The sequence below is a fragment of the Monodelphis domestica genome, chromosome 4, assembly GCF_027887165.1.
Source record: "Monodelphis domestica isolate mMonDom1 chromosome 4, mMonDom1.pri, whole genome shotgun sequence".
Lineage (NCBI taxonomy): Eukaryota > Metazoa > Chordata > Mammalia > Didelphimorphia > Didelphidae > Monodelphis > Monodelphis domestica.
The window spans coordinates 194,664,120-194,685,036 of record NC_077230.1 but is presented as its reverse complement, the minus strand read 5'-3'; the positions used below and the strand labels follow the sequence as shown (position 1 = coordinate 194,685,036).

Below are 20,917 nucleotides of genomic sequence, written 5' to 3'. Positions count from 1 at the left end.
CTATCAAAATAGTTAACAATAGAAATTTTAAACAGCGTGGTATCAAAAAATAAAGAAAAAGCTATAATCTTGAGATTAAAAAAATCAAAAGAAAAAACCTTTGAGTTAGTCATAAGAGTCAAGCTTAACAGAAAAAAGGGACGGAGGCAGTAATAATAAAGTAGCAAAACATACTTTTATAGAATTAGTTAGCCATCAATGGCAAAGTATGTTGGCCTAAAATGGTCATGTTAATTTAGCGATGACAAGCTTTGACAGGTGTGTGGAGCAGTCATGCCTAAGGTTTTACTTATGAAATGAAACATACATATCTCAAGTAACAACAAATGTTCTCTTGTGGGTAAGAGTGAAGAGAAAGACAGTCCATTATCTCTGAAGAAGGGATAAGAAACAGTATTCTCTGCTGGTATCCATAAGACAGTGATATTAATAAATAAGTACATCATCATCATCATCATCATCATCATCATCATCATCATCATCATCATCATTATAAGTTTCACCTAACAGTCCTCTTTCTCCTCACCAAAGTATAGTACCTAGGAATAGCCTAAAGGCAAAAGAATCAAGTCTATTCCTTCCTGGTTATAACAAATTGCAAAGAACAATTAAAAAAGAACACACTTATTTATCAAAATAATTAAGAATAAATAAGCACTTTTCATTCCTTTTATAGGAATGCACCCCTGTCCTGAGCAATAGCCCTCTAAAATGAAAGTTTTCCAGAGTCCATCTTGACAAAAAGACTGAGCATGGAACAGACTAGTCATTGCTTACTAAGAATAACAAGAAAAGTTCTTCCAGATCTTAAAAAGGCCTTGAAAAATCTTCAAGCAGAACTAGAACAGGACACCAATTTAGCTGTCGCTGGAAAGAGGCAATTCAACAAATATTTATTAAGTGTCTAATACATGCAAGACCTTCATTGTGTTAGGTACTGGAATTAATTTGGAGGCTTTAAATAGCAATGCATTAGTGAGGTTAACAACATTACTAAAAGAGAATACAGAGAATCTCATCAGCTGAATAACTCAATTTTTTTCAATTTAAATTTTCTTCATAATAAAAATCTGAAAATCTGTTTTTACAGCTTTTTTCATTTGTATTTGGGGGATAAGAGGTAGTTCTTGGTCATATAGCAATGCTATTCATATCATTATTCTCACATGTTTGGCAAATAAAGGTTTTAAAGCTTAATTTTATGATAATCACTTTCCTGTTTGTAATAATGCAGAAATTTAATTTACTAGTCAAATTCTACTAGATAGGTAAAATTCACTTTTAACTATTATCATACTCTGAATAAGTATTTCAGTGAATATTTATGGCCTAGAGAAACTAGAAAGGGAAGACTGCTACAGATGAATAAATAATTACTAAATTAAAACATTATGTTCAGCATGATTATGGAAAAAAAACATACATAATAAAGGATGTAGGGCTTTCAACAAAATGGCAAGTATAATCTCACTCCTTTTCATGTAGTTTTCCATGTCTATGGCAAACTAATGAACTTAGTATCCAGCGAAATGTAATTTATTTGGGTTTAAAAAAAGAGTTATTTTATATTAATCATCTACTATTAAAAACCTCCAAAATCTGGGGCAAGATGGTATATTTTAAAAGAGGTACTAAAGTTGCATCAAAAGGTCTAGAATGCAATCCTGGCTCACTGTTATTTGTCCTCAGGTTCCTCATTTGAAAAAAAAAAAAAGAAAATCTGATAAACTTATGAACAAGTCCTCAATATTATAACTTCTGAAGTTTATTGTTAAATGGATTGAACTCATCAGAAAGTTCCTTTCAACCAAATTTATATCCCACTTGAACCAACAAAAAGAACTACCTTCTGACCTTCCACAAATGAATTAACTTCTCCGATCTTAAGTTTTCTCAAGAGTAAAATAAGGAGTTGCATTAAATGATCACAAAGATCCCTTTTTATCAAGTAATCAACAAGCATTAAAAGCTTACTATGTGCAGAAACTATAACTAAGATTCCCCAGTCCACGGAGAGGCCACACAACCTAAACCTGACTCAAAGACAGCTAATTAGAGCATCTATCCAACTAAACTATGCAATGGTGCAGGACAGGGAGAAGGAAGGAAAGAAAATTAAAACCAGAGGACTTTCCAAAATACGAAAATATGATGTATCTAACACATATTGCTTTGGCTCACACTTCCTTTCAGATTCCAGGTAGCTTTCAAAGGTTCATCTTGAATCACTGAGAAGCCTCTAATGTGCACAGGGGCACTGCAGGCAATGGAGTCTTCAGGTAGCATCTGGACCTACTAGGAAATCTCTGATGGACAGGTAAGGAGAGCCAGTCAGAGCCTGGCAAGTCCATTGGAGTTTTCATCATTCCTTAATCACAAGGCGGGGCACCATTTGCAAATCACCTATTAAAGTAACTGCTTTCAGATCTTTCACGTATTCCCATCCAATCAGATACTGTGAATCAGCCGTGTCATTCTGATGTCAAGTAACTGGCTACTTATGAATATCCATGTTCATTAAAACATTGTCCAGGTCTATACATTAGTCATGCTTCATGGTGTGAAAAGTTCCACTAAGTCATATACTAAGCAGCTTGAAAGGAACATTTCTGTTGCTTCAGGGACCAGCTTATTTTAGGGTTATATTACAAACACTATTCCAAACATCTGCTACATAAGAAGACTGTCAGGGTGCAGGCACCCTGGGACCCACCTTTTTTCCTCCAGACTGAACCTGGGATTTCAATAGCACCCACTCAGCAACTCAGAGCCTTTGTAGTCTGGAGCAGAGAGCATTAAGGGATTTACCCAAGGTCACACAGCCACTGTGGCAAAGGCAGAATCGGAACCTGTATCTGCTTCATGCCAGGGCATCCAGGTCAAATACTATATCAATTCAAGATTATCTGCTAGAACCCCAGAGCCTCTCTTCTAAAAACTGAATATCCTAAATATTTATATTCTAAATGTCTGAGGTTAAGTTTGGTTTTAGAATGCCCAAAGCACCTAGAACACTGCTGGATCCATACTAAGCACTCATCAAATACCTGTTGATTGATATCACTATCCACAAATTATAGTATTTTTGTACTAAAAACATGACAAAGTACAAGAATTCAATATTATATTTGGATATTCACATGTTAGACTCTAAGATGCTCATCAATGTGTATGTCATGAATAGAAGTGTTTATGACAAACTTGGGCAATATAGCGTAAGCTTATCTAAAAAAATGATAGAATTATTAATATTTTATCAAGAACACAATTCAATTCTCCTTCTGCCCCTACATATATTTGGATAGTTATATTTTAGGTTCAGATATGAAATATAAATTATGAAGTCTGAGTGACAAGAATTATTAAAGTAAAATTACATACTGAGTTATTGCAATTTTGGGCTATGTTCTTCCATCACTCAAAAATTATAATCATGAAATGGACAGAAACATTTGGAATATAGAAAGAACCTCTTTCCATTATTTTACATTATCATCATATCATTCAGGTATACAAAAATATTTTTTTACATATAAAAATAATTCAAAATATCACATAATTCAATAGTAAATCTATTCTATCTAAAATGACTCAAATGAAGAGATTACACAAAAGTTGTATAATTCAGTTAAGAATATTAAATATAATTAGAGATGTAAGGAAATATCTCTTTTGGGGGGAGGTCACTCTTTTCAGTTGGAGTTTTTAAAAAATTTATATAATTTCCTCATTTGATTCAAGTGTATATAGAATGTACATGGATTCAAATTTTCATTACTTGGCTGAAAAACTTTTTTAGACTATCTCTTGATACAAACAACATAATACAATGGATAGAGGGGCTTGTCTTGACAGGAAGACCTGGTGGGGTTCAAGTTCCCCATGGCTTGCACCATGCACCAAGTCCTTTAGTTTCTCAGAAACCACAAGGCAACTCTCTTAATCCTATTAAGTCACAAATCTGCATTCCTGGCTGGAGTCTCCATACCCAAGTTTTCAAAACTGATAAAGTCACAGAACTGGACAAAAATAACATTGCATTGTTAACACACTGCTGTATTGATTAAACACATCAAAATGTGGCACAGAGAATCATGGATTTTGGGGAAGCACTTTTGAGGTCACCAAGCACAAACCTCTTATTTTATAAAAGAAGGTACTGACTCACAGGGATTAAATTTCTTGCCCAGGGTCAATATCCACTACTCTCTCTACTGTACCATGCTATGGCTCCACAACAAGACATGACACAGTCAAATGATACAAGAACATCTTCCAAAGCCCTCAAATCTCTCCTCTAAAAACTGAATATACCAAATAAATGACAGAGCATCTAAATCTACTGCTGAGATCAAAGTAGTCTTTCGAAAATTTGTGAACTGATATATCCGTCTTAATATGACGGATAGATTGTGTCATGGAAACAATGAACTTCAGGATGGACAGGTTCTGGAGAGAGTGGAAGACAGCAGGGCCTGGCTTTCTATGGGCTATGGTGTCTATAGTTGGACACAACTAAACAAATGAACAATAACATCGGCAAACACTGAAATTCTACAATAGTTTCTGCACTGAAAACACAAAGAACAACTCAGGAGTTTATACCTATTGGACATATCACATGTTAGATGTGATCTTAGAAAACAAATGTGTTCTCTTCCCCAAATGTCCACACTAGAAAAGTGATGATCCTATACGCACAGGTACACTTTTTGATTTCCTCCAGAAACCTATAGAGATTCGTAAGAGCCAGCGATTCAGCAGTATGGACCATCTATGGAAGCAGTCTGCAAAACCTTCATACCTGAAGAGTGACTGTAAGTTGCTGTGGCCAATAAATAAATAAAGTCATCACCCAGTAACAAACTTTTTGGTAGAAAGCTCTCTGAACTTGGCACTCAGACAAAAGATAGAGACTGGTGTCTGGCCCACAATCAAAGCCTTTCCAGCCTGACAGGACCTACCAGAGCTTAGGCTGTGCTGACAACATTTTCAAACACCCAGGATCTCACCTCTATGCAAAGTGAGGCATATCCGAGTAGGGAAAGCATGTGTATGATTAAATTGAAAGTATAAATCTAAATGTATTCACGTGAGATATATGTATCTCACATGTATATTTGTGTTTGGTATATGTCACCCAGAGATTTATCCATTAAAAGAATGGGGAGGGGAGTGTTGAAATAGTTTAGATTGCATTATAGAGTTTAGGGAACCTATTCCTTTCCACAAGCAAGCACATTAACATTAGTTCACTTCACAATTTTGTTATCTCATAATTAAACTTGAAGTAGTAATTTTATTGTCTTGAATGAGTTCTGATCTTTAGAAAGAGAAATAGTCAAAAGATCAATTAACCCTGCTCCTACTCTCTAAAATAATACTCAATGGACTTTTGGATATATTTCTGGGTTTATCAAGTCAGATATAATTCTTAGCTATCTTAACACCCAACTATTGCTGAGAAGCATTCCTCACATTTAGGTCATACTCCCATCTTATTTAAAAGAAATATACAAATTAGTTCATCTCATTAGCAGATGGTAAGAATTTTTTTAAAATTTCTGACTTTTCATGTCATTCTGAAATCTTTAAATGGTTTGAACCAATAGCTCTTTATATATTTTTCTTAGCAAAATAAATAGCAAAGCTAAATCTAGAAATTCTAACTCCTAAAGATCAAACAACTCTTGTACAAACACCATAGGCTATTAGCTAAAAAAAGTCAATAAACTGACTACAATTTGTCCTATAAAGTCACATTTTTACTTTCTGACATAAGGCTGCCTATTCAAAATTGGTCTGTTCACTCACTTTATCAAAAAAAGGGGGGTGCTTTTTTCCACTTCATTCATCTACAATGTAAGGCTTATGTGCTGAAAAATGGATAATTCATACTAAATCACTACTGGATAAGCTGGGATCATATCACAATGATCTTAAGATCCAGTTAACATATAAAATAGAAAAGTAATTGAATTGTTCTGAGGAGTATGATTTCAGATTTCAAAGAGGGATCTCATCTTTAATATTATAAATCTTTAGATGCAATAAAGACTCAGATAAAAATACAAAAACATCATGATATCAAAACTATAAAATTTTTTCCTCAGCAATGTTCACCTCTTTCTTAAATACAAACACTAGATCCTGAATATTTCCAGTAGAACGTCCTTCTAAAGTTTGATCAGTTGGAAATCAGTCACAATTTAAAAACCAAAAATAATACTCTGAAAGGACTACTAAAATGGAAAAAATTACCAGCCAATTTTATTTTTAAAACCTATTCTGCTAATTTACTTCAATTTAGCTCTATTAGGTTGCACTATAAGTAATTCTTCCCATTACACAAACTCATTTATTTTTAACTCATATATTTAAATCACCTAGATCACCAAGAATTCTCCCAGGTAATGGAGACATTTGCTTAAAGCATAAATAAATCCAGCAATACAGGCTAAAGTAACAACTAAACTCATTATTTTAGCACATAAAATGTGCCTTTCAGGCACATATCCTTGAATAAATAAAAAAAAGAACAGCTATTCTCTGTATTTTACATTTTTATAACTATGTAGGCTTTCTGCACTTAAGGTCGGTTTAGTTAATATTTCACAAAAGCAGTAACTTTAAAGCTTAGAAAAATTTTTGAAGTTTTCAGAATACACTTAAACTTGACCCATTCAACAGCACAAATATCATAATAAAAAACAGTACCATTCATAGAGATCTCCCTTAAGAGACAAAAAATCAATGTATTCACAATCAAAACCGCATGACATTCCATCAAACGTTTTTTTTCTCTAGTAGTTATTTAATTCACCTTAGACAATCTGTATTTTATAGTAATCCACCTAGAAAAGCCAAAAAAGAAATGGCTCATCTGTTTTGTTCAACAAACATCCAGGCACACAATTAATTTCTCTACATTGTCCCTAATTTAAAAAACAAACAAAAAAATTCCTGTTCCATACCTGCAGTTTGGAGGTGGATCAAGGGTTATTTCAGCTAGCTCTTTCTGAATTCTGTGGGTGAAATGAGAACAGACACAAAGCATTGGAGATAGTCTATAGAATAATCAGGGAATTACACTGCCCTCTACCAACATGCAGTTAAATGCAAGACTGGCTTTGCCTTCAGTAATGCTAACATGGCTGCTTCCTCTTTGTTCTCAGAGGCATAACCCAAATCCCATAACAGAAACTTTGCAGCTTTTTTCTTACTTACTACTATAAATAAATGAGATAGCAGCACCTGATTTGGGTAGTAATCTTCTACTAGCACTGAGTAAAGTGAATATAATCCATTTTAGAACACTTTTTACTTAAGAGATTCTCTTTTCAAGCTTATATGCAAATGAGACAAGAAGGGAGGAGGGAATGTATTAGAATATTTGACAATGACTTTAAACGAGTTTTACTGAGGCAGAATTAACAAGCTACAGCAGGGAGCACACAAATAGTTTTGACAATATTTTATCTGTTTCTTTGTACTTAAAAACGTTTACAAATCAATTGGTGGAAATTTACAAACATTATCACAGGAACACTGAAGGATTTTTACTTTCAGCATTTGACTGAATCTCTCTCACATTATAAGTACAGCACTTAAATTGAAAAGCATATTGCCAGATGACAAACCAAGCACATGCTGCAGCTTCGGTCAACTACAGAAACTTGACTTTTGCTTTCCATTTTTGTCTTTTAAAATTTTTAGATGTTTTGATGACTTTAGACTTGTTTAATAAGTTCTCTTGAGAGTTGGCAACAACAAAATGAATCATTTATGTCAACAAATTTAACCATCTCAAATACTGAACACATCTAATGAAAATGATTCCCAAATTAATGACTTAGAGAAGAGATAAATGGGGGTGAAACTATATAGACAACACCCCTGAAGTTCTGCAAACCTGATCAAGTTAAAATACTTTTCTCCATTTTTTATATGCTTTTAGAAAGACTTAAAAAGCACTGCTTACAAATAACTTTAATGATCCCTAATGGTATGACCCTGTAAGACTTACGAGACAAGGAATAATCATAGGAGTTAATGACTCTCTTCTTCAATTTCGCCAACACTGATGGATTTCCATTGGTAGAATCTGGTTTTCGTATCCATCAAAGTGTATATAAATCAGTAGAAAACAAATGCTTTTTTCTACCAAATGTGAAAATATGGATTGTTTTTCCTACTGCTGATCCACATGAATGTAGACAGCCAAGTGCACACCCACAACTTTCAAACTGAACAGGCAATGGGGCATTCTAAGTTCTGAAATAAGACAGTAACTTCTAAACTGGAAAATTCTTAATTTCCAGTTTTATTTGCTCTTACATAAGAACGTGCAGGATGATTCTACTTAAATGAAAAGAAAAAAAAAGAACAGGGTATTTAAAAACTTTTCCCAAGGTGGGAGGTGTTGACTGGATTGGTTATACTGATGCTACAATCTTTTTTAGGGCATTATAGTGTTTTTTGTTTTTTTTTTAGAGCAAACTAATCCATTTTACATGGCAATGGGATCACACAGAACTCCAAAAGGTTTCTAAAACTTTAAGAGTTCCTGCTGACCACTCTGAGTCTCAATGATAGGGAAGTTGAGAAAACAGAGCAAAGGGGGAAAAGTAACCTTGAAACATCATCTAATTGAGGATAGGTACAGTTTTCTTTCACAAACTATTTACTAAAATAACAAAGATCAAGGTACATGAAATTACATCTCTACATAAAGACTCTTTTACTCAGGCAAACAGATTAATGAAGTTTGTGTTAAGGTGTCATTTTAAAAAAATATTTTATATACAAAGGAATGACTTTTCATTTAACCAAAAATAAAAGTTTGTAAGTATTTTGGTTTCTGTCTTTAGAGAAAATACAACTGAAGATCTAATCCACTTAAAATGCACTTTACAGATTACTTTTAAAAAGATCACTTCTCATAAGTATTACCTTTTAGCACTAGTGGATAACTTAGCAGTGGTTTTGCTAGAGAGTTTGGTGTTTTTCTTCTGCTGGGTGGCAGAGGGTTTTCTTTCTTCTTGTTCTTCAGGTTCTGGTGCTGCTGGGTCCCTCTGATCTGCATCTGAACTACCACTGCTGGTACTTGGACTTTCATCATCTGACCTTTGCCTATCACTGGACATCTTGGTCAAGTTATTTCTCTGAAAACTTTAAAAAAAAAGAAGAAAAAGGGTTAACTTGAAGAACAAATTCCACATCATTCCCTTCTGTAAAATGTTTTCTTAAAATCTGTCTTTTAAGTGAAAACCTTGAAAAGTGCCTATACACTTATCACATTGTTACTGCAAGGTTACAGAGGGAGGTGATGTATAGACCAGAATGCCAATATTTAAAGATTTACAGAACTTAACTTGGAAAACCCACTCAAAATTTTTTTTCATTCCTTGAACAATCTATCAATTGTCTACTTTCTCAGAAGGCACGAAACAGATTTGCCAGGGAACTTGGGCAATGAACATTAATAACATATGACACATTGTAAATAACAGACCTCGCTGAAAAATGTTAAAAAGTCACTAATAACGTCTAAATATTTACAAATTTACGTTGGTCAGAGCTACCAAATTTCCTCTCTGAAGGAAAAACATGTCCTGTTAATCACCCATATGCTTCCTTAACGTGGCAACAACCCCTTTCTCTTCACATTTAAGCCTTGAAGCACTATACCACCACCACCCCAGGCAAAAGGGGGGTGGGGTGGGGGGACTAATAAGCAGCCTCCTAGTCAACACGGCCAGCAGCAAAGATTCATTTGGCCACTACAGGGCTGCTCCACAGTGAAAAGCAAAATTCAAACTGCACCTTCTGCAAAGCTCCCAATGCCACCGTTCCTTGCTCAGTTTTTATATTACAGACCGACATTTTGGCCAGAAAGAGAGAGAGAGAGAGAGAGAGAGAGAGAGAGAGAGAGAAACAAAGCCCTCCCCCCCCCCCAACTCCTAGCAGAATTTGCAAAAGAGAAAAGCTTTAGATAGGAAATTGCAGCAGCAGGAGCAGCGGCGGCGGCGGCGGCGGCGGCGGCGGTGGAAATGCAGCTTTGCAGCCCCCTTTGTGGGGAGGGACAGGGAGAGGGTTTGTTATGGTAGGAGGCAGCGCTCCAATATCAGCATGGTGTGTGCACCAAGTGATGCGTGAAGTCAGTCCTGGCTCCTCGGGCTCCCGGAGACCAACAGGGCGAGCTCTGAAAACAAGAACAAAGCTCCCTCTGCCCCCCCTCCCCCCCTTCTACCCCCAACAACCAACCCCAGCTCGCCCCGGCGGCGGCGGCGGCGGCGGCGGCGGCGACTGCTGCTGCTGTGCTGCTGCTGCTGCTCTTACTGCTGCTGTTGCTGGGGCTGCTGCTGCTGCTGCTGCTGCTGCTGTTGCTGTCGCTGCCGCTGCCGCTGCCGCTGCCGCTGCTGCCGCCGCCGCCGCCGCCACCGCCGCCACTGCTGCCGCCGCCGCCGGTGCTGCAAACCAACCCCCCCCCCATCTCCTACCGCCCCCCCCCACAAAAAAAAAACCTTCAAGCTTTACCTTCACGCTGTCCTGTCCCGCTTACACGCAGCTAAGATGTGGGGGAGGGAGAGAGAGAGAAAAAAAAAAAACCTTCCTTAAGGAAATGGAAGCAGCCGGGAGGGGGGAAGGGGGGGGAGGAAAAAAAAGAAGCAGAGGAGGCTCTGGCCGAGGAGTGTGGAACATTGAAAGTCGGAAGGGGTTTGTAGTGCGGCGCTCTGGCCGGAGGGTGGCGCCGCCCAGCGCCTTTGGGAAAAAAAAAAAGAGAGAGGGAGAGAAAGAGAGAAAAAACGGGGGTGGGGGTAGGGTGGGGGGCAGAAGGGGGGGAGGAGGAGGAGAAGGAGGCGCTGCTGTTGAGCGAGGGCACGAGCTCCCCGGGAACCCAGATGGAACGGGGGAGATCCGAGAGTTCTACGGCCTCCCCGGTCCCCGCTCGCCTCCCGATCGGTGCAGTCAGCAAGTTCCCAGCGAGCTGGGAGGGAAGGGGAGGGGTGCGGGAGGGAACGGGAGGGGGAGGGGAGGGGGAGGAGAAGAAGGAGGCGGCGCGCGTGCTCGCTTGCCTTGCTGTGGGGCGCGCGCTGGCGGCCCGGGCTAGCTCCTTCTGGTCGTTCTCTCGTTCCTCGTTCTCGTGTTCTCTCTCTCTCTCTCTCTCTCTCTCTCTCTCTCTCTCTCTCTCTCTCTCTCTCTCTCTCTCTCTCTCTCTCTCTCTCTCTCTCTCTCTCTCTCTCTCTCTCTCTCTCTCCCTCTCTCTCTCCCTCTCTCTCTCTCCCTCTTCTCTCTCTCCCTCTTCTCTCTCCCCCCCTCTCTCTCTCTTCCCCTCTCTCTCTCTCCCCCCCCTCCACCTCCCTCTCCCTCCCCTTTTCTCCCCCGCCCCCCCTTCGCTTCCCTTCCCTTCACCCGGGGGGCGCACGCGTCCGCCCGCTCCGGCCGACCAAGGACAAAGAGTGCGCCGCCCGCCGGGGACAGGGGTGGACTGGCCCGAAGGAATGCGCCGGCCCGGCCAGCCAGCCAGCCAGCCCGGGGGAGGGCGGGAGCACCAGCCCGAGGGGCCAGAGGGCCGATTTTGCAGCGGGGCGGTTTCCGGCCTGCACCACTCAACTCTCCCTACCCCACCACCCTCCCCGAAGCTACCCACTGAGCTACCCACCCCTCGAGTCTGCGCTGGGGAAGAAGGAGGAGAGAGCTCGCCGTCTGGTGCACCTCGGCAGTGCCAGCAGGGAGGGTCACCCCCAAAGGCTCTCCTCCCCTCGCCTGGCACCCTTCCCCCAGTGCTGGAGGAGGCGGCGGTGGTTCTGGATACTAAAGGGTTGGGTATTGGGGGAGGGTGGATCCTCAGAGCCCAGGATCTCGGCCCTGCCACCCCAGACCTTTAGTTGCTGTCGGAAGCCACTCCGCCGCCTCCCTCCTGCCGAGGGAGATTGATTGATATTTACTGAGGAGTCCAGGGACTGTGGAAGAGCTGTCTTCTCTTCCCTGCAATACGAGTGGGAAAGGATGAGAAGGGGTGGGGGAGATTGGGAAGGAGGGTCCTGGGAACTGGGGTCGAGAAAGGATTCAAGGGGGTTTGGAGACCTCAACGCCTTTTCTGCCCCTCCTTTTCTAACGTCTCACCCCACGGGATGGGGTTGAGGATGCCTTGGAAACTTAAAAGGGGGAATAAAAAATTTTAAATGTCCCGCTCACGCTAGAAAGGGGCGCGACCACAGTACATTTTCTGCAGCGCGATTCTGACATGCCTGCTAGACCCCAGCCCTGGGCAGATGCACCTTGCTAGCACCATATTAGTTTAGGTTGATTGGCCAGACTCAAGATACACTCTTTTTTATTTTCTCTCTTACCACCCCCCCCCACCCCCCAACTAGTTTTGATTAACAGTTCATTCTTGGTCTCCTGGTCGGCCCCAGGCCCAATCACAAGGTGGCCAGAAATTCAAAAACTTCCTGTTTAGAGTCCAGACCTGCCCCTGCTACTGGGCAGCCCCCCACCTCCCCTTTCCAGTGATGGAGCCCAAGAGGAATTTGTGGATTCCACTCATACAGATGTTGGCAAAAGGGGGGGGGGGGAGAGGATCAGAATACTGGTAGGATTAAGTTCGACAGAAATAACGTTAAGAAGGGAAATGAACCCCTACACTGGGCTGATGTTTTTTTCTCCTCAAATAGAAAGTTTTTGTGAGAGGTTCCCCCCAAGTAGATCTGCTCAGTAAATAACATTCGTATATTTACTCAAGAACTCAAGTTGGGGAAAAAGATATTTTTGGAAATATAAACTGACCCAATCGAGGAGTTTGGACCTTGTTCTGTCAGCGGTGGGGAGCCATGGAAGGTTTTTGCACGGAGGAGTGGGGTGATAAAATATGTACTTTATTTAGCAAGATGCAAAGAAGTGTGAGTGAGTGGGGAAAGAAAGACCAATGGAAGGCAGGCCAGTTGGAGGTTATCTGGCTGTGTATTGTTAAGGCCCTGGAGTTAGGTGTTAATAGTCAAAATGAAAAAAGGAATAGGTTTAGAAAGTTGTGAAAAAAGAATCAATAGGACTTGATGACTGGTTATAGGGGAAGGATGGGGAATAGAGAAGAGTGAAAGATGATTCAGATTTTGTGCCTGGGGGATAGAAATAGGGCAGTAAGATAAAGGACCTAATGTGAGGGGAAAAGATAAATTCATGGAGACAGAATTTTATAGCACAAAGAAGATTAGAGGTCTGGAAACGACATAATTTGGAGCCATTAAGACTTGGACTCAAGATCCAGACAATTTTGCCATTTACTGTACTGGCTCTGTGACCTTAAGCAAGTCATTTAACTTGTGAGTCTTAGTTACCTCTACTATCTGTGAATTCATTTAAAAATAGTTGTGCTTTAAATCAATAATTCCTGTCCTGTTCACCTTAATAGGGCTATTATGAAAATTAAATTATTTACTAACATGAAAACACTTTAAATTGTAAAGGGACATACAACTTAGTATAAGGTGGTGGTATGACTATCATCTTCCTCCTTTTACACATTTGGACTCAGAGTTTTAGCCAAGGATAAAGTGAAAAGAACAAGGCACCGTTAAGTTAGGTGACCGAAATTCTAGTCCCTGTTCTGTCACCATCTAAAGGTAAATAACAATTCTGCATCCTTGCAGAATCTCAGCTTCTTGTTCTGTAACATCAATGGGGTTGGACTAATTGGCATCTAAAGTCACTTCCAACTCTAAATCTATGATTCAACTCTAAATTGATCTGTGTTGTATACTCAAAATAGGTTAAGTATTGAACTTTCTCCTCTTCCATTACAATGTAAGCTCCTTGAAGGCCAGGACTTTCATTTTCATCTTTGTAGTACCCTTTATCACCTTTATTCACCTATCTAATCCCTATCCCTAACCTAACCTAGTCCTTGCATGTAGCAGGCACTTAATAAGCAAATGTATATTATTATACCTTTTGTTTCTACTATCATTCCTCTAGCCTGAAATGTGATCCCCTTTTCAGATTTCACTTATCTTTAAAGACCCAGAGAAAGCCTTTCTTTTTTAATTTAGACCCATTATGATATCCTCTTCTGAACTCCTAGAGCACTTTAATCCCTATCCTATTTATCCAGAAATTAGTCTTGCAGTGTCTTTTAATGATTTTTTAAAAATATTTTAATGCGGAAAATTGTTTTTTTACCCCTCTTTTTGCTTAACCTTTCAAATATTTGTACGTTGTATATCCAACTAGACTATTAATTCCTGGATAGCAAAGACCTTATACCTGATATCCCCAAGAATGGTTAGCATAGTGCTAAATAAATGTTTGTCAATTGGTCTGTTTTGTTGATTTGAGCTCTTTTCTTTCTTTCCATGTGTGGATTCAGACTCTCTGTATTCCTTCAACTTCCTGCTCACTCTTTCTCTTTTTTTTTCTTTTCTTCTTTCTTTTCTCTCTCTTTCCTCCTTATTTTCTTTGGGTTTACTTTCCAGGCACAGCATAATGCAGTGCAAAAAGTACTAGACTAGAAATTAGATTACCTGAATTCTGGTTAGCTGCAGAGCTGGGACTGTGTGACTTTGAACAAATCACTTCATTTCTCTATCTCAGTTTTCATTTGTAGAATAAGAGCATTGGACTAATTAACTAAAATCCTTGCTAGCTTCAAAGTAATGTGATATAGGCATTCATTTACCTATACTTGTCCCTCTTCTATACCATCAAGGCTTGACCACTAACATTTGGTACGGAGAAATTTCTTTCATTCAGGAGAATTGGACTAGTTCACTAAGAAGGTATTTGGGGTGGGGTTCTGCTTCAGGTTTAAGAAAAAATCATTTTCACACATTTTTACATGTAGTGAGTAACTTATTTCAGTTTTCCCCCAAAATAGAGAACTTAAAGACATTTTTCTTGAAGAACAATTCCTCTTTCAGATAGTTTTGGAAAAGAGTGAATAAAATGGATATGGTCTCTAGTTCCCTCTTTCCAGGTCTTGGGATGTCTTCTGTCTTGGAAGATTTTGATCCAAAATGAAGCAATTTCTTTTTTCCTAAAATAGTGGTGCTAATAAGTAGCATTATTAAACTTGTAGATATAGTTCCAATTAAACATTCTAATACACTGTACTACACTGTTTTGATCATGTCACTACCAGCTGAATACAGCTTTCTTGGCATTTAAAGTCTTGCATAATCTGACTTTAAGGTACCCTTTCAAATTGATCTCACGTCAATTCTTCATATTTCTCTTCTAGTTTAATGTGATTATTCACCATTTCCTGAAAACAAACCCTGCTTTCTTATAACTTAAATTGTGTCCCCGAATATAAATCAAAATGATGAAGAACTTAAAAATTTATGAATTTAGTTGAAGGTTCAAACTGGAGATGGGCAGCCTAGAAAACAGAATGTTCTAACTGGAGGTGGGCTCGGTGGAGAAACTTGAGAGCTGGCTTCAAGGGTGTGAAAAGTTACCATATGGAAGGAGGATTAGATTAGTTCCCCTTGGCCCTAGAGGCAGAATCTAATACAATGGATGGAAGTTTCAATGAGGTCAATTTAATCTTTATGGAAGGAAAAAAAATAACAATCAGAGCTTTACAAAAGTGAAATGAGCTGCTTTGGATTGTTAAGTGTGTGTTATAGTGAGGATTCTTTTTTTTTTTCTTCTTTCAGGTTTAGGTTGAATTAGATATCCGTTAGCATCCCTTCAAATGCTGAAACGAATTCTGTGAACTGGGAAAGAGAATATAAAACAGTAGAGAGTATCAACTGTTCCTTGATAAAGATTCCAACCCCAGTATACATAACATTTGCGTTTTTCCATTTTAAAATGAACAAGGTGGGTTATCATATTGTCTTATCTCCTCTATTTTCAATCTCTCTGTTTCTCTCAATCTCTGTCTCCCTGCCTCTGTCTGTCCCTCAGACTCGCTTCTCCCAACCCCACCCTCCTCTAATTTAGTTGACTATAGCTAGATTAAAATGTGTAGCCTAGATATAGCATTTATTTGATAGCAAAGATCTGTATATTCCACACCAAAAAGGCAAACAGTTAACCTTCCTTAATTGGTTGCTGGTCCTCCCAAGCAGCATTCTGATTGGGGCAAAATAAAAATGGAGAACAAAGGGACAAATACTCCAGAGGACAGCACCTAGAGTTTTCACAAGCTCACACGGATAGTGTGACTTTTACCAGTCAAATAGCTTTGCACATATTGGTTTTGGACATTATTAACTTTTTCTTCTGTATTCCCTTCACATATTTGTCTAAATTGAGGCTACTCAATAAGAAATAATAGGTATGCATCAAGAGTTTTGAATTAATTTAATTGTTATTCAATCTTATGGAAAAGATTGCAGACCCAAAATCATTAAGGAAAAAGAAAGAAACTGAGTTACCACAAAATTGGTTGGAGAGTTTTATTATGACTAAAAAACTAGCTGGTGGAAAATAAAGATTAAGAACAAATAGGTCTTTTTTAGATAGACAAGTGTTAAAAGTGGGTCTTTTAGGGATCTCAAAGTGCAAATTATATTAGCCAGTCCTTCCAGGTAGTAAAATGCCAGTTGACTGGGATAAAGTAAAGAGGTCACCAACCTATACAAGCCAATAGGAAAATGGTAAATGAGCATTGTGGCTAAATGTACCCAGAAAAATAAATTAATTTGCATATAATGAGTATTATACCATAATATAGAAGAAGAACTGAGTTCACCTTCTGGTTCTGCCAGTAACTTTAGATGTATTACTTGGGACATCTCAACTAACCTGAACCATATCTCTGGGTACTTCATAAGGTTGTGAGGCTCAATGTAAAAAATATATACATTAAATATTTTAAGTGCCATATAAATGTAAGCTTTTTTAAAAAAAACATTTATTACTTAGGAAAAAAACATTCTTACAACTCAGAAGATAAGTGATCACTATACCATTGGGTTTTTTTGGACTAATTCTTTTATTTTACATATAACTTGTGGCCCACAACACCGTCTCAGGTTTACATTGACTGGGTTTGATCATGGATTCTCTCAGGAATTTCTTTTTGGGTTCATGCCCCCACCAAAAGTTTCCCTGGGAATTTAAGAACTTGGCTTCTGTTTAGGTCTCTACAGAGAAATCAAAAGGTCCTCAGGTCCTGTGCAAGGACTCATGCTTACAATAACTTGAATATAGGACAGTCTTTATTTTACTCAATGGAAAATCCACTTACAAACATTAAACGTCATAAAAACTCTCCTCTTTCCAGTGAGTCTCTTACCTTCCTAGGAGTTTAAATAACCCTGCAGACTTACATTATTTCCCTGGGTAAGACCCTCCTGGAAAAAAGAAAAGCACTTAGTGACCTATAAAGTCAAACCCTTTTCCTCCAGTGAGCCCCACTTTCCTCAGAAATTATATTGTTTCCCTATAGTGAAATTCCATTCCTCTCAATGAGGGGGAGCATGAAGGGTTGCTAAAGGATTATTATCATCTTTGTTTTCCAGATGAGGAAATAGAGGCAGAGAAGATAAATGACTTGCTGAGATTTACAAAGTTTCAAAGTGTCTGAAGTAGGATTCAAACTCAGATCTTCTTGTTTCCAAGTCCTTTACACATTGTCACCAGCTGCCTGTAAAACAGAGATAAACCAAGAAAAGTTAGGAAATAACAGATTATGAAGGACATTTGACAGCATTTTTTACTCTTCCTTCCATTGAGCTTTTCTCCCCACCAACACATATACTTCTCCAGGGACATTGGTCCTTCAAACTTAGAAAATTAATCTCTTTGGAGCTTACCCTGAAGGAAAAAAAAGAATTCAAGGTCAATAGGGTGTCCCTGGGACATCCATAGCCTACAATCGTTGAACCTGTGAAGGCAAGGTCTGGGTTTGTACTTTTTGACTGACTTTCCAGTTTGCTTCTTACCTCCCACTCCTACATGATCCCAGAATTCCTCTGGTTGGTGTAAAAATTCATTGTTGTCTAGGAGTTTCTCCATAACCTCCAGTGGCTCCCTATCACCTCTAACATCAAATAAAAAACTCTGTTTGACATTCAAAACCTTTTATAACCTGGATCTCTTCCCACTGACCTAGGCTTTCTCTGTCTGTCTCTTTCTGTCAGAGACAGCTGGTGGTATAGTGGATAGAGTACAGAACTTGGAGTTAGGAAGACCCAAGTTTGAAAACTTTCTTGTTTTGAAACCCTGGGCAAATCACTTAACCACTCTATGTCTGTTTCTTTTCTGGAAAAAGGAAGTGATAGCACTTACCTCCCAAGGTTTCTATATGTTGACGTATGTAAAGAGCTTTTCACATCTTAAGGACTGCATGAATGTTAACTATTATCATTCTTTATTCCCCTTATTACAGGACAAGCCAAAGGGTGTGGCTCAGCTTTATGACTAACCCTGCCACAATCAATCATCCTCCATGGTATCAGTGGGGATGTTTATGTGCCTCATATGGGGAGGCTCTTCAATCCCAGAACTAATCACATCAGTAAGCAGCCAAGAGTATCTAGGGCAACAATACCTAGACACACACACCCATACCTGCAGATAAGAAAACTGAAACCTTAGAAAAGATATTCCTCAGAGATTGTACCTGTCCAAAGGAAGAGCTAGGAACTCTTCTCCAGAAGCCTTTTCCCAATACATTACACCCTCCTTCAAAGGACCAAACTCGGGACCTTCAGCTTGCAAGACTGGCATGCCAAAGAGTCTCTTGGTTTAGGATTGGGTTTAGCTCCCACCTGAAGTGGATTGTCAATTGTTTGCCTGAGACCAGTGAAGTAGGACCTTCCCTCAGGGAGAAAACTCTCTGGTGATGAGGTCAAACCTGGGGCTTCTACCTCCCAACTAAATAAACTGGGGATCTCTAAATTACATGTTGACAAGGTTGAGCCATAAATGAGTTGGGTGATAGGAGGACACCGAAGGCGGATAAGCAGTCCTGAAGAGGTCTTGGCAAGCCCTTACACCAGAGGTGTTAGTCCTCTCTGAACACCTCATATGTCGTGGATTTCAGATTTAGCTACTCTCAACAAGATGAACAAAATGAAGGATATCATCAGAAAATTCTTGGAATCAAAAAGTAAAACATGCTCACTCTTGTGTGAAAGTATAGTTTATTTTACCTGGATTGTTTCAAGCATTTCAGTTGCTATGACTTAAGATGGAGTCAAATAAAGGAAACTAAATGGCTTATTGAATTTTTGGAAAGAATAAACTAAAAAATTTAGGACTCTTCAATGAAAAGGGTAAACATAATTTGTTCACCAAGCCCCTTAATGTTCCTACTAGCATCATCCCCCTGAAACTTGAAGAAGGTAGCTTTATGATACTTTACCCTTTGTACACTAGATAGCAAATCTTTTCAAGGACCCCAAGATATGTTATTATAGCATAGGATTATGAAAGTAAAAATAGATAAATTAAATATGTAATCAAAATCCCAGACGATGGACCTATCATACCTATAGACCTCAGAGAAATGGGGGTGAGTGTGGGGACAGGGGAGTTAGAATCCTGACTTTCCTTATCTTTTTGAGTTGTCATAGAAAGATCCATTGCCAAAAACCTATTCCAATACCTCATTATGTTATGAAGGTAATCTTGGGTCTTTGAAGTCTTTGCCAAGGGAATGTACACTTTGGCAGAATTTAACCAAGCTGGAAAAGCTTGGGATATTAGATCCAGAATGGATCTGTTGTCCAAGGACCAACCTAAATTCAAGAAGACTCATTATCAGTGATTCATTTTTGTCCAAAACAAGTCTTAAAGACTGTTTATTAGATCATTGGCAGATTATAGTCTGGGTCATTGGAAGAAGTATCCTTAATAACAAAACAGTATATCCTTAATGAATGAGAATTGAAGGATAGTTTATCTGTTATTCCATATCTTTGAACCACTCACTGTCAGAGATATTAGACTGATACAATTTTGGTTGGGTCCAGGATGTAATTTCTTATGGGCAGTTATGTGACTCACAGGATAGAGTGCTTGACCAGGAATCAGATAGACCTGAGGTCAAATTTGACCCAAGATACTTAGCAGGTATGTGATCCTAGGCAAGTCACCTCTGCTTATCTCATATTCCTCAATTATTATGGTTGTTCAGTCATTCAGATATGTCCGACTCTTCATGATCCAGTGGACCATACTGTCCATGGGGTTTTCTTGGCAAAGAAACTGAAGTAGTTTGTCATTTTCTTTTACAGTGGATTAAAGGGAAAAAAAAAAGGGCTTGCTTAAGGTCCCATCGCTAGTGTCTTAATCCCAATGAGAACTCCGGTCTTCCCAACTCCAAGCCCAGAATTCTATTCTCTGAGCCACCTAGCCATCTGTGCCCTCAACTGTAAAATGGGAATAATATAACACCTATCTCCCAGGAGTATTATGAAGATCAAATGAAGTAATATTTGACTTGGCACATAGTAGATGCTTAATAAATGTGTGTTTCCTTCCTAATGTTTCTTGCTTATTCTAAAAGCACAGCTTTAGGAGAACAGACATTTCTTCGTGTAGTTATTTTTTTAGAATCCACATTAAAAATGATAATGAAATAAATTGGTAAAAGTCAAATGAAAGTTAAGGTTAAGAACCCTAGGGGAGAGAAGATTAGCTAGGGAAGAAAAATATTGTATACAATGCACACAGCTGTCCTTAAACATTGATTACCACAGCTCCCCACCTTGATATTAAAAAAAAAAAAAGCATCAAGATATTTACCTACTGCTAGCAATCAGTCAAGTAGTCCTGTTAGGAAACTTGACCCGGGTAGTCTGTGGCAAAATGTAAAATAGAGTTTGAGTATGACAAAAATGAAGAGGTGGTGTTCCATCTTTTTGTTTGGTTTTGTTGTGCATGAGTTTCTTTGGGCAAATATACTAGAATGATTTGCCATTTCCTTCTATGGAAAAAGGCAAATAGAGGTTAAGTG

The 20,917-nt window shown here is 38.9% G+C and overlaps 1 protein-coding gene and 1 long non-coding RNA gene across 5 annotated transcripts in view; one reads left to right on the top strand and one right to left on the bottom strand.

Annotated features, from left to right (window-relative positions):
- Positions 1–11,786, bottom strand: part of UBE2E3 (ubiquitin conjugating enzyme E2 E3) — a 109,267-nt gene extending 97,481 nt beyond the window's left edge. The window contains exons 1-3 of one of the 4 annotated variants that reach the window (XM_007494464.3): positions 11,666–11,786; positions 8,953–9,171; positions 6,975–7,025 (exon numbers count right to left, since the gene is read on the bottom strand). In XM_007494464.3, coding sequence (XP_007494526.1) covers positions 6,975–7,025; positions 8,953–9,146 — 245 coding nt within the window. In that variant the 5' untranslated portion in view covers positions 9,147–9,171; positions 11,666–11,786. Of the gene's footprint in view, positions 1–6,974; positions 7,026–8,952; positions 9,172–10,266; positions 10,392–10,539; positions 10,851–11,078; positions 11,460–11,665 lie in introns of those variants that run through there. The other 3 variants (XM_056794092.1, XM_056794094.1, XM_056794093.1) reach the window with 3 other exon arrangements.
- LOC130453730 (uncharacterized) lies at positions 10,834–19,230 on the top strand. Its single transcript, XR_008911254.1, has 3 exons — positions 10,834–10,965; positions 15,660–15,825; positions 18,344–19,230. It is a non-coding gene; the product is annotated as an uncharacterized LOC130453730 (long non-coding RNA).
- Positions 19,231–20,917: the final 1,687 nt, after the last annotated feature.